This window comes from Balaenoptera acutorostrata, chromosome 14 (assembly GCF_949987535.1).
Source record: "Balaenoptera acutorostrata chromosome 14, mBalAcu1.1, whole genome shotgun sequence".
Lineage (NCBI taxonomy): Eukaryota > Metazoa > Chordata > Mammalia > Artiodactyla > Balaenopteridae > Balaenoptera > Balaenoptera acutorostrata.
This window is the reverse complement of record NC_080077.1, coordinates 33,855,993-33,870,326: the sequence shown is the minus strand read 5'-3', so window position 1 is coordinate 33,870,326 and position 14,334 is coordinate 33,855,993. Positions and strand designations below refer to the sequence as shown.

General features: G+C 36.5%; 1 protein-coding gene across 1 annotated transcript in view; it reads left to right on the top strand.

Annotated features, from left to right (window-relative positions):
- The window catches only part of LAMA2 (laminin subunit alpha 2), a 646,015-nt gene that overhangs the window by 550,114 nt on the left and 81,567 nt on the right, over window positions 1-14,334 (top strand). The window contains exon 41 of the mRNA XM_007190832.3: window positions 9,742-9,844. Coding sequence (XP_007190894.2) covers window positions 9,742-9,844 — 103 coding nt within the window. The remainder of the gene's footprint in view (window positions 1-9,741; window positions 9,845-14,334) is intronic.

The window sequence follows — 14,334 nt, the reverse complement described above, 5'->3', positions numbered from 1 at the left end:
CTCCTATGTTGGTTGCATATATATTTATAATTGTTATATCTTCTTCTTGGATTTATCCCTTGGTCATTATGTAGTGTCCTTCCTTGTCTCTTGTAACATTCTTTATTTTAAAGTCTATTTTATCTGATATGAGTATTGCTACTCCAGCTTTCTTTTGATTTCCATTTGCATGGAATATCTTTTTCCATCCCCTCACTTTCAGTCTGTATGTGTTCCTAGGTCTGAAGTGGGTCTCTTGTAGGGAACATATAGATAGGTCTTGTTTTTGTATCCATTCAGCAAACCTGTGTGTTTTGGTTGGAGCATTTAATCCATTCACGTTTAAGGTAATTATCGATATGTATGTTCCTATGACCATTTTCTTAATTGTTTTGGGTTTGTTTTTGTAGGTCCTTTTCTTCTCTTGTGTTTCCCACTTAGAGAAGTTCCTTTAGCATTTGTTGTAGAGCTGGTTTTGTGGTGCTGAATTCTCTTAGCTTTTGCTTGTCTGTAAAGCTTTTGATTTCTCCATCAAACCTGAATGAGATCCTTGACAGGTAGAGTTATCTTGGTTGTAAGTTCTTCCCTTTCATCACTTTAAGTATATCATGCCACTCCCTCCTGGCTTGTAGAGTTTCTTCGAAGAAATCAGTTGTTAACCTTATGGGAGTTCCCTTGTATGTTATTTGTCATTTTCCCCTTGCTGCTTTCAATAATTTTTGTTTGTCTTTAATTTTTGCCAGTTTGATTACTATGTGTCCCGGTGTGTTTCTCCTTGGATTTATCCTGTATGGGACTCCCTGTGCTTCCTGGACTTGGGTGGCTATTTCCTTTCCCATGGTAGGGAAGTTTTCGACTATAATCCCTTTAAATATTTTCTCTGGTCCTTTGTCTCTCTCTTCTCCTTCTGGGACCCCTATAATGAGAATGTTGTTGCGTTTAATGTTGTCCCAGAGGTCTCTTAGGCTGTCTTCATTTCTTTTCATTCTTTTTTCTTTATTCTGTTCTGCAGCAGTGAATTCCACCATTCTGTCTTCCACATCACTTATCCGTTCTTCTGCCTCAGTTATTCTGCTATTGGTTCCTTCTAGTGTAGTTTTCATTTCAGTTATTGTATTGTTCATCTCTGTTTGTTTGTTCTTTAGTTCTTCTAGGTCTTTGTTAAACATTTCTTGCATCTTCTCAATCTTTGCCTCTATTCTTTTTCCGAGGTCCTGGATCATCTTCACTATCATTATTCTGAATTCTTTTTCTGGAAGGTTGCCTATCTCCACTTCAGTTAGTTGTTTTTCTGGAGTTTTTTCTTGTTCCTTCATCTGGTACATAGCCCTCTGCCTTTTCATCTTATCTGTCTTTTTGTGAATGTGGTTTTTGTTCCACAGGCTGCAGGATTGTAGTTCTTCTTGCTTCTGCTGTCTGCCCTTTGGTGGATGAGGCTATCTAAGAGGCTGTGCAAGTTTCCTGATGGGAGGGACTGGTGGTGGGTAGAGCTGACTGTTGCTCTGGTGGGCAGAGCTCAGTAAAGCTTTAATCTGTTTGTCTGCTTATGGGTGGGGTTGGGTTCCCTCTCTGTTGGTTGTTTGGCCTGAGGCAACCCAACACTGGAGCCTACCTGGGCTCTTTGGTGGGACTAATGGCAGACTCTGGGAGGGGTCACGCCAAGGAGTACTTCCCAGAACTTCTGCTGCCAGTGTCCTTGTCCCCACGGTGAGACACAGCCACTGCCCGCCTCTGCAGGAGAACCTCCAACACTAGCACGTAGGTCTGGTTCAGTCTCCCCTGGGGTCACTGCTCCTTCCCCTGGATCCCAATGTGCACACTACTCTGTGTATGCCCTCCAAGAGTGGAGTCTCCGTTTCCCCGAGTCCTGTCGAAGTCCTGCAATCAAATCCCACTAGCCTTCTAAGTCTGATTCTCTAGGAATTCCTCTCCCATTGCCGGACCCCCAGGTTGGGAACCTGACGGGGGGCTCAGAACCTTCACTCCAGTGGGTGGAGTTCTGTGGTATAAGTGTTCTCCAGTCTGTGAGTCACCCACCCAGCAGTTATGGGATTTGATTTTACTGTGGTTGTGCCCCTCCTACCACCTCATCGTGGCTTCTCCTTTGTCTTTGGATGTGGGGTATCTTTTTTGGTGAGTTCCAGTGTCTTCCTGTTGATGACTGCCCAGCAGCTAGTTGTGATTCTGGTGTTCTCACAAGAAGGAGTGAGAACACGTCCTTCTACTCCACCATCTTGGTTCCTAATCTGTAGCCAGAGTCTTTTGATATCACTGCTATCGGTCAATACATCACATAGTTAAACACTGTGAATCTTACAATAGGATTAAACATTAAGGTATTTCTAATGAGTATCTATTTAAAATGTGGTCATATCGTCTTTTCAGTCTGTCTTATTTAATATTTGCTTTGTGTAATTGGATGAATCAAAATACATAAAGAATACTTGCAAGGTCATTTTGAGTTTTTATTTCCTTCATAAAGAAGTGTGCAAATATTGGCAGAATACACATTGCATTCAAAAGGCCCAATATAATATAGTGTCAGTCAAGTTTTAAACTTTAACTCGCATATACCTTGTATTTTATTCTGCCAGTGATTACTTAGGAGTCATTCAAACAGTAATTTTGACTTCTTATTAATATCTATAATCATCGGGATTTAAAGTTTGTACCAGTGTAGTGTTAATGGAAAAATAGTATAATCCATAATAGGTATGACAATTGAATCTGTCAATAAAACTGGTGAGGATTTTTTCTCTGTCAGCAATTCAGCAACTTATCTAAGAACTGATTCATACAAGAGCAAATACGAAAAAGTCAGTGAGGATCTAAGTTACATAGAAAAATATTGAATCTGTGTGTGAAAACGGTATTCATCAAGCCAGCTGACTTTAGTGATTTTTCTTTGTACATGATACACTCATTTGCGTCAATAACTTCAAGAAAATCTATTGGAAGCAGAATAACAAACTTCTATTTGATTACCCAGAGTTTGGCCTATTTAAAAATTGAGGGCATAAAGTGTTAAAAATGAAATCAAAGAGTTTGTTACATCAGTCAGCAACACAGAAACTCTTTGGGGTGATGCTATAATGCAATATAAATTTAAACTAATTTTATTCAAGGCAGCAATGCTCTCAGACCTAGTATTTGAGATTTCCACCAGTAGGAATAAATACAGTAATAAATATATGAATAATCAAGAAGTGAAATTGCCATGTTGAGTTTGATTCTGGACATTAAATGGAAAGAAAGCAATAAGCCCTCTGAGGAGGTTTTCTAACTCAATAGACCTGTCTCCATTGTCTGTACTCAAAATCAAGACTCTGTGTGGTACCCACCCATCCTACCCTCAACAGCTTGTCAGCAGCAAGCCAGTGGCACCCAAGGGTGATGGAGCAATGGCTCTCATGCTGTGACTGGTGAAAACCTGTTCTCAATTAGTTATATACTCTTAAATCCTCTCTCGATTGTCTTTCTTGGTGTTCTCAAGCTGCAAATTCGCAGTCATGAATTCTAAATTTTCATGAGTAGTTTTGGAGATTTTCTATTTCATCCCTTGGTCTCCTTTGTGTGCTCAGTTGCTTCCAGTCCTCCAGAGACTCATCGAACCCCTGTCCCATTTTAGGACATTACGCAATGCTAGGATCTACAGCCTTTCTTTAACCAGATTTCTGACCAAAGTCATTCTTTGGGTTGTTCCTGAACTCATTTTTGATTCACAATTTCATTTTAGTATCCTGTCGATTTTTAAAATATGGGTTATATTAAAACACCTTTAAAATCAATACACAGTGATTTCCTTTTTTAAAAATTGTGAATTATCTTTTTAATTATTACAAAAGCAGTTCATGTCCATTATTTTAAAAAAATAGGAAATACAAACAAGCAAGAGGGAGAAAATCTAAAATGTGTGAAATCTCAACAACCACAAATAATGACTTTTATAATGTTGTTTATCTGTCCATACCTTTTCCTGTGCAAACAGCTTTTGTACAAATGGGTAGTTTTTACGTAACTGTTTTGTAGCTTAATATATCTAGTAACATCACTTGCACATTTTTCAGTGTTCTCAAAAGTTTTGTCTTTTAAAATGTATATAGGGCTAGATTCCACCATTTCTTCTATGAGTTTATTTTATTATAGTAAGAAATTTTTCCCCAATTTTAAACAACAGTCTAACATGCCCAAATATAAATTTCTTCTGATAAATATTTTACATAAACACACTGCAGCTAATTATCAGCCCTTACATACACCTCTGTACATTTTGAACAGTTTTCTTTATCAAAAAGATTTGGAATTTAAAATCATCTAAGTCACATATTATCTTGACACATTATCCCCTTTGGAAATGTGCAAGACTTGTCTTCTAAAATAAATTATTTCATGAAGAGGAAGTAATGGAATAGGCTATAAACCACGCTGATGAATTTTCAGCTAGTACTTTCTTTAGAAAACAAAAACAATTATGCATCTCTCCTTAGCACCAACTTTTTCAATGAATTCAGAGAATTTATCTCTAATAAAGAAGTTAGTAGAGGAACATTTAGAAAAATAATAAAAATATAATATAGAAAGAAATATAAACAATAACTTTTAAATTTGCTTATTTAAATAATACGTCAGTGGGGTGTGGATATACCATCCTGATAAACTTAACTTTAGGTCTCACCTGCACATCTCCTCCCCCTAAGAGAGCCTCCTCTAACAAAAAAACACTTAGATATTTCCATACTCCATTATGGCAGTCATCATTTTCTTTATAAGGATTTTTTGGTTTATCTCTCCGCTTCACTTCAGTTCCATTAGAGAAGGCAGAGTCTTTCGATCTTTGAATAATCAGAGCTTATTCTGGTGCTTGAGAGAGCCTGCTAGATATCTCTACTCAATTCATTCATCTATTAATCAATGACATGGTGCCTAAACAAGTCACTATGAATACTTAACAAATAGTAGGAAGAAGAAAACTAACATGTATTAAAAGCCAATTAAGTGCCAAGCCTCTGTTAAATCTTTGTAGACTTTATCATTTTATTTTTTCCTGTATCTTTCCTTCTCTGATGTTTTAAATTATCTCACATTTTCTATAAATGATTATTAGCTAATAAAACATATAGCAACCTACATGTAATAATAGATCCTATTTTGTGTGATATATTATAATAAAAGGTTTTAGATAATTTATAAATACATATATGTATATATACACAGAGAAGAACTTATTGTTTATAAAAATACAATCTCTAAAAATCAAGTAACAAAATATCTTGCAAGTCTAAGGACCTCATTTATATTTCACATATGCTGCAGACACAGCCCAGAAACTCAGATGTGATGCTTATAAATATGCATGAAGTATAATTAGCTTGGAAAATGCTGCTTCATCACCTGTCCTGATATTGCTGATGTGCTTCAGTGACTTACTAAGCAATGTTGGAAAATGAACTCTCCAAATTCCAATGAATTGAAACAGTTCTGTTCATCCATAACGTGTTAGTGTTTTCCATTCTGTTATCATATGAGAGACTTGTCTTTTAAACCTGGATTGTTAATACACTGCTTATAGCTGACAATTGTACTCCATCAGCTCTTTACTTTAATATTTTGAAGTGCTTCTTGAAACATTGAAACGTGTCTTATTCCTCCACATCTCTTGAACCCAAACCTCTCATTTCCAACGCCCTTGCCTAAGGTTACAACTCTGTTTTCTCTGGCTCATACTATTACAATAGCCAACTGATATCTCCTTGTCCTCCCACACAGCTGCCCAATTCCTCTTCCTGGACTCTTGCTCTGAGCATACATTCCTACTCAGAAACTTTTAACGGCTCCATATTGCTTATTGCCCAGTTTCCTTAGTCTAACATTCAAACTTTCCAGAAACTGACTCCAAACTACCTAACAGCCTTACTTCTTAACACTATCCTTCATAAAATCTACAGTCCTTTGCAACCAAAATACTTACTCTCTCATCCACACATCAAAATTCCCTGTCTCCTTGTCTTTCCTTACCTTGTTGCTACAATATCTCCTACGCCCCCACATATACCACCCATCTCCTTACATCTGAGCAAGGAGTAGTTGACTAAGAATCCAGGAAGAAATCACTGGCTTCCTGAAAAACAGGAAAGACAAGATGTCTGGAAGCAAAAGGCAGGCAACACTTATAAATGCAAGACAAGAAATTGACAGCAGGGAAGTTTATCAGCAGATGAACTTCAGTCAGGATTCAGTCGTGTTGCTGGATGATGGTGCAAAGGTCCAATGGAAGATCATTGAACTGATAATCATCTAGTCAGACTCATCAGAAAAATTGAGAAAGGCCACCAATATCCAATATCAGGAATAAAAGAGGTGAAATCACAGCAACTTCTGCGTACAGTAAAGGATAATAAGAGAAAATTATGAACAACTTTATGCCAAAAATTAGATATTTTGAATGAAATGGGCAAATTTTTGAAAATCACAAACTACTGAAACTCATCCATAAATAAATAACTTGAATAGCCCTATATTCATTAAGGAATTAAATTTGTATTTTAATACCCTCACATACATGCACACATGTGCATGCACACACACACACACACAATTCAGTTCCAAATGACTTCACTGGTGAATTCTACCAAATATTTAAGAAAGAAATAATAAATTCTTCAGAGAATTGAAGAGGAGAAAATATGTCCCACCTCATTCTAAGAGGCCAGTATTACTATGATACAAACCAGACAAAGACATTACCAAAAAAATGAGAAAATTATAGACCAATATCCCTCATGAACATAGATGCAAAAATTATGGACAATGTTAAAACAAATCGAATCCAACCATTTATTAAGATAAGGTACAAACTAGAAGAATATATTTGCAAATTACATATCTGATGAAGGATTTGTATTCATATTATGCATAAATATCTTTCAAAACTCAATAAGAACAAAAAACCCAGTTAAAACTTGGACAAAAAATTTGAACACTTAGCCAAAGAATAAATAAATAAGCATATGAAAAGATGCTCAACATTATTAGTCACAAGGAAAATGCAAATTAAAACCAAATGATGTACACACCTATTAGAATGTCTAAAATGTTAAAAGACTGACTATATCAAGTAGTGACAAGGATGTAGGCAAACGTAACTCTCATACACTGCTGGTGAGATTTAAAATAGTACAAATAATTTAGAAAACATGTTGATAGTTTCTAAAAAACGTAGACATACATCTGCCAGATAATCTAGCCACTCCACTTAGAGGTTTCCACTCCAAGAGAAATCAGCATATGTTCATACAAAGATGTGTACACAAATGTTCATAGCAACTCTATTTAGAATAGCCAAAGCTGGAAATAATCCAAATGTCCATCAAGAGATGAATGAATAAATAGATTGGGGCATATCCATGTAAATAAAAAAGGGATCACATGTTGATACACACACAACATGGATAAACATCAAAATAATTACACTGAATGAAAGAAGCCAAACAAAAAGAAGAGTACATACTGGATGATTCTGTTTGTATAAAATTCTATAAAATGCAAACTAATAGTGATGGAAAGCAGATCAGTGTTTGTGTGGAGAGGGGGGAAGACAAGGAGGGGTGGAAGGGAGGGATTGAAAAGAAACGATGGGTATGTTCTCTACCTTGATTGTTTGGCAGTTTCATGGGTGTATAAATGTCAAAACTTATCAAATTGTAAATTTTAAATATGTGAAGTTTATTTATACCTCAATAAGACTGCTGAAAAGTGTAAGAAAGTAGAAAAAAATAAATATTGCCCATCACTGTTCCTAATCCCTCCACAATTTCCACGGCTCAGACTTTAGCCTCTTTGCATGTTGTCTGGCCCTTCTCTTCTCTCTTACCTCATTTCTTTAATTTTCTTATGGACAGCAAGTCAACTCTCTCTCCCTCCTTTACTCCCATGCCTCACTTTGCATATCCAAGATTAGCTGTAAAATGTTGGTTGTTAGATACTCACCAGATTATGTTCTTGTAGAGAGGAATTCACACGTTAAGGCTATGGGGAAAGCTTGCTTTGTCTGGCTTCATCTGGTACTATGAATGACCCGTGTTATCCTGATGGCTCAGGATCATCATTATCAACATTAGTTATTTTACTACAATAATATTGGCATCTATTGAAACCTATTTCATCCTTATCGATTTGGATTTCTGAGATTTAAAAACTCTTCTCTCTAGTTGTTGGTTTTCTCTTTCCTCATTGTCAGACAGATTGTCAGCTGTCACTTCAGCTGTTTTCATGTGCCTATTTAGAGAATCTTCATCCTTCTTTCTTTGTAATTTCCTTTCTCTAATCTGTTTTGATTCAGGAAACCTATAACCAAGGGAGTAAGAATGGCATATAAATTTGGAACAAATATAGAACCTGAGTGGGTAATGGAGGCTTATTTTTTTTTGAGTAAGGCACATTGGATTTGTGCCATTTATATTGACACTCTTCCTTTTTTTTCAAAATAAATTACACTTATGTGGTGTCACTGTACCTAATTTCCCACAGGAAACTGCAGGACTAAGAATTTCTGTGTTCTCCATTGAAGAGAGTGTCCATTTCCCATAGAATAATTTGTCAGGGTTGTCAGACAGCTCTTTTTGCAAGTGCTAGATATAAATGCACAATGTCTCTTTTTGTTTATGTAGATGTTTCCAATATGTCCCTTTGTAGATGTCATAGTATTATATAATCAATCTGTTCTATGAACAATAGATTATTTTAAACTGTTGGAATAACACCTTCAAATAAATTTTGCCACTACAGTAGCAAGTTCTGTAATCTCTCCTAGTTTAATGTTTAAGTCATATGACTGATAAAAAATGTTATTAAGGCACTGGAGATGTATTTGAAGAGTATTATGTCTGGGCTAACCTGAGTTCAGATCTATAACTTCAACAGTAAGTATTTAGCATTCTCTAGCTCTTCTTGCACCCTGAAATACTCTTCCAATTTAAAATATACAGGTAAGATCCTATTTGATTTATCTTTTGGTATTAATGTACTATGTAATGATTCTTGAAGAGCAAACACTATTAAAATGGATAACTAAACGTTCAATTTAAATGATCCTTTTCCCATATCACTCTATTATCTTTGTGTCACCTCTTTTAGTACAAGACTCAACAAATCCATCTTTGCTAGGAGATGATCGTGGCTCAGAGATTGTCATTTAGAAGATTTTGTTTTGCCCTAGTACTCTGAGATGAGTTTCAAAAAAGGAGCAGTGTTCTTCCTCATTTCAACACCTAGGGGACAGAAAATGCTCCCCCACTTACCCCACAACTTGAATGAAATGTGCTTAGGGATAAAGTCAAGGATGTGCTTAGTTCTTAATTTGCTTGACCATTCGACAGCACTTGATAGTACTGACCAGTTTTGACCTTGCAACATAGCCAGTCATCATACTCTGAGCCACTTCTGTATCTCTTGATTTCCATAATATCATGCTCTCCTAGGTTCTCTTTGTCCTTTCTGGAATCTCAATCACCTTGCCAGCCCAGTTTTCTGTACCTGCCTTTAAATGTTGGGATTCCTAAGGGTTCTATTCTAGGCTTTCGTCTCATCTCCCAATAAACAGTCTCCTGGCTTTAATCACAAATACGTGCTGATAATTTATTATTCTGCATATGTAGCCCCGAATGCTTTCCTGAAGGTAAACTCTGTGTACCAATTGCCTGCTAGATATCTCTACTCCATAATTCTTTTGTTTTAGATATGTGACACTTCTTTTTCTGTCCACAGGCAACAGGTCCTCAGGGTTCATTACAGGAAGGTGCCAAAGGCTCTCTTCAGAAAAGCTTCGGGTTTCTTAATGAAGCCAAGAAGTTAGCAAATGATGTAAAAGGTTAGTGTGACCACTTTTTCTTATTATTTTCAGTTTAATTGTAGTTGTAATTGGTAGGATATTTTATCACATTATTGGAAAAGTGTAATTGTTGCAGCATAATTTTTATGATTATTTTTACTATCTAGATTTAGTGCAAGTAAACTCTCTCATCAGTTTTACAGTATTTTGCCTTCACACCTCATTTTGCATGGGGCAATACTTCATAATTTTTAAACCTAATTTCTATAGTATCATTTCATCTGTATCTAGAGTATAGGAACTTTTAAAGTATGATAAATTTTAAAGAGCACCAAACCCCACCTTTTTTTTTTTGACTTTAGAAATTATAGTCACAAAGGAATGAATCAGGCAGATGTAGTATAAATATCCTTGTGAAACTTTCGATTTAGTGGGGCACATCTCGAAAAGTTTTCACCTTTTAAATACATTTGTATGTATTTTATTCCTAATTCAAGGATCAAAGTGCATAATATATCTACCCTGATATATTATGGGTTTTGCATTAAAAATGTATCATTCAATACAGCCACACTCTAGATAAGCTATTATATTTTTATTTCATTCAAATATCTCCTGTTCTCATTTAATTGCCTCCTGTTTCTATCTTCAGTCTCACTCCTCACCCTTTTCTGGCTTGCATCCAGCTCTGCAACCTTACTGAAACATTCATGTCCTCTGAAAACATGCTACCATTTCAAGCCTCCACATTCCACAGTGTTCATTCTTCTCTTTGGAACTTCTCACCATCCTTCTTTCTTTTTCATCCAACTGCCTTCTACCAGACCTTCAAGATTTAGCTCAAGTGTCATCTTCTCTGGGAAACCTAGCACCCCATCTGAATTACATGCCTCTTCTCTGTGCCTCCCTTTCTCATAGACTTATCAAATCACTGCAGCCATGGACTTGGCTTCCATCTTCTTGAGGACAGTCACAGGGTCTTCTTTTTAACTTTGTATTTCTGGTGTATAGTATCACAATGACTATCTCAAATCAGGAAATAAAGCATATTTTTTAAATAAAAGAATGGTGTTGGTCTTTACTAACCTTAGAAAGAAAAGAGGTTTTATCATCATTTATACTTGTCATGCTTTAAACGAATAGTCTCCAATAGAGGCTGGTATGGAATTACACGTTCTTTCTCCATTATAGATGGCACTCTGATAGTAAATGCTTTGGATTATGTATCACAGGTGAAATACAACCCCTTATATATATATATAATCCTATGCAGGAGATTGCACTTATTACAACCTGAACAGCAACTATAGAGTCAGCCCTATTATCCTATTGGGCAAGTTGAGTTGATCTCATTACTTTGCCATCACTCCTTTGTCTCCAATGTCCTTGCCCAGAGCTGGGGTCAGGGTGAGGTAAGAGAGGTTGAGCCATGCAAGTGCAGAGTTAGATCCTGTTTTTATTTTAAATGTTAATATTTGCTCATCATTGATCTTTTTGATTTTTTAAAAAATACTGCATTAAAACATTTTTACCTTGATCACTGAGTTTTTTGGTGCCCCTTTGACTTTCACACCTGAGGTGAATGCCTGAGTCACCTCACCCTACTCCCAGCCCTGCCCTTGCCTCTATTTCCCCACAAATACTGATGTTATAAAAATGAAAAAAGAATCCTATTTTTAAGAATTTTTTTCCAAGGGAAAAAGAAATCTAAGGACAGGCATGGTAGAAAGGGTTAGGTGACAGAAATGTTCATTAGTTTAAATGTCTTTTTTTGTACTTCAGGTAGTACATTATTTAAAGTAATGAAAACCCACAAACTACTCAAGTAATAATTCCTCCAGAAATCCAAGCCAAGGCTCTGATGGAAATGAGAATGTTTTCTTGCTACATTATGACATTCCCCTGATTTGTGGCCAATTACACAAGTTATAAAATGGCTGTTAATCAGGGAAATGCCATATATTACCACCAGGAACTGCTGAAATAGGCCCTACAGAGCAAAATACTTTACAGCAGCTATTAAAATAGAGATTTAGTCATTTCTCTCTCTATGGTGCCTGGACTTAGAAGGAATAAAAATGGTGAGGCCAGTATACACTCCATATTTCTAAGTTGTTCCTTGGTTTGATTCAGTACAATCCAGTTAGTTCATGAGCTTTAGTCATGAATGACTTAGAGCTTCTCCCTGCCATTTTTATGCTGTCCTTGCCTTGAGGGAACCTGAACTTGCCAGGAGCAATTTGTTTTGCTTTTTAATTTTTGAATATACATTTGTTAAAAGTAAATTTGCCCTTCTGTGCATTTGAGACTTGAAGCCATTCTACACTGAATTGATTGAACGTCCATGGAGACAAAAATTGTTTTGTTGATGGATATGGGGCTTGGTACAAATTGATGATTGAAAGAGTTAGAAGATAAATTAATGCCACTGGGTGAATTAATACTACTTTGTAGATTGACAAAAGATTTTTGTCAATAAAATGGCTAGTTGAGGTTCTCATGGAATGTGTACAGGGCAAGGAATGAAGCTGAGGATGGTACATTAGAAGTCTGAAAATACTAAGATTCTATAATTATATACCTTATATAGAGTAACTTTTCAACTTTATTTTACTTCTTAATTTATCCCTACTTTTCATCTTTGCCCAAAATAAGTGAAATTATTTAATTACTTATGAACAAATAGATAACATTTCTGTAAAATGGACGACATGCATATGGAATAAAAAGATCTATTTCCAAGCCCAAGACTACGGAGTCAGTGAATTGTATGACATGTGATGCTGTCCAAAATATAGAACAGTGCCAGAATTATTCCAAACATTTACTTTAATCAGATTAATCCGTACTTTTCTTCTGTACTGTGATCCTCCAGACACTGAGTCATTAAGTCCAGACAAGTGTATCAGAATGGTTTTGCGATCATGAATATAATAACAACACTTGCAATTACTAACCTGTTAAGAATCTATGTTATTATCTCAGATTAGAAAAAAGAGAATGAACGGGAATATTGCAGTGATGTTAAGCCAAAGTATGACTCAGGAGTTAAATATTGTGGGACACTAGTCTTCTCAGTCTGCTGGCTTTCCAAATAAAGTCGCTATCCCTTGTCCCCCCCAAAAAATAAATAAAATAATCATTTTTAGATTATTAAAAATATACTCCTTTTGGGAATTCCCTGGGATCCAATGGTTAGGGCTCCATGCTTTCAGCGCCAAGGGTGCGGGTTCAATCCCTGGTCGGGGAACTATATCCCAGAAGCCGTGCGGCGCAGCCAAAAATATACATATATATACTCCTTTTGAATTTGCATACTACCATTTGCCAGAATCAGCCTTCCCATAGGTAGGCATATGAAAGACAAACAAAATCCATTCCATTGACAAAAAATAATTTTGGACTAAATGGACAAAACCAAACCTGGATCCCCTAGCCTACAGTAGTCTGAAGAACAAAGCAATCTTTTCCTGTGGAAATTGCTGATTCCTCATACAGAGTTTTTATTCCTCCTTAACCTTGTGAAAAGAGAAAATTGAGAAATTAAAACCGAGTTGGGCTCGGTTTAGGAGTTAAAAGGAAAAGGGGCAAAATAGTGGCCAAACATAGAAGGGCAGGAACTATTAGAACCAGAGAGAGTACTTGTCTTACTTAAAGTTGTTTAAATTCCATTTCTTTTAGAATATCTTGCTAGCCAAAACAAAACGAGCCTGCAAACCCACAGTCAGGCTTTAGAGCTTGCCCTAAAGTAGCCACATGGAGTTTTCGATGTCTGGTCATTTTGATTTCTCATTCCACTGGCTGAAGAGAGGACTCCCTCTATCCTGATATCTTAAGTCTTTGGAGATCTTGCCACCAGGCAAATTCCCCTTCCTCCTCTCCTTGGGCTTCTACTACAACCCTGTAGTGGGGAGGAAGAGCCTGTGCAGTTGCAGCTAACAGCTGTTGAGGACCTAGAAAGCACGGTGCCCATGCTGAACAAGAGCTGACTTGGCACTTTTAGATCAGGACAAGGTTTATCGGTAATATGCCTTCCTATAAACACAGGCTCCATTAAGTGATCTTAGAAGTTCCCATACACAGTCACTGGTACATGTCTGGACAAAAGAGGCAATCAGAGATAGGACACTTTGCAAACTTGTGACAGCAACTGGGGAAAGGGAAGCATGGGAATAATGTCATGAGAGAAGGCTAGGTGTACCCCAAAGTGGAAAGACTGGGTGTAGCAACCTCATCAAATCAATTAACAGGATGCTAGGGACAAGAATAGGGTTCTGAATTTCACCCAGCTTTCTTCCTTACACAGCTGCTCTTCCTTCTGCACAGGTGTTGGGATCCTGTACTCAACCATGGGGTTGACCTAGGGGCAGGTTCTTAGAAATCTCAATATTAAGAAGACAAAGGACTATATAAGTGGATGAAAAATTATAGTAAAGTAACTTGAGGGAAATTGTACCTCTTATGTTCTTAAAATATCCAAAGGTAAAAACATAATGCAATGTAATAAAATTAATAAATTGTACAGAGCA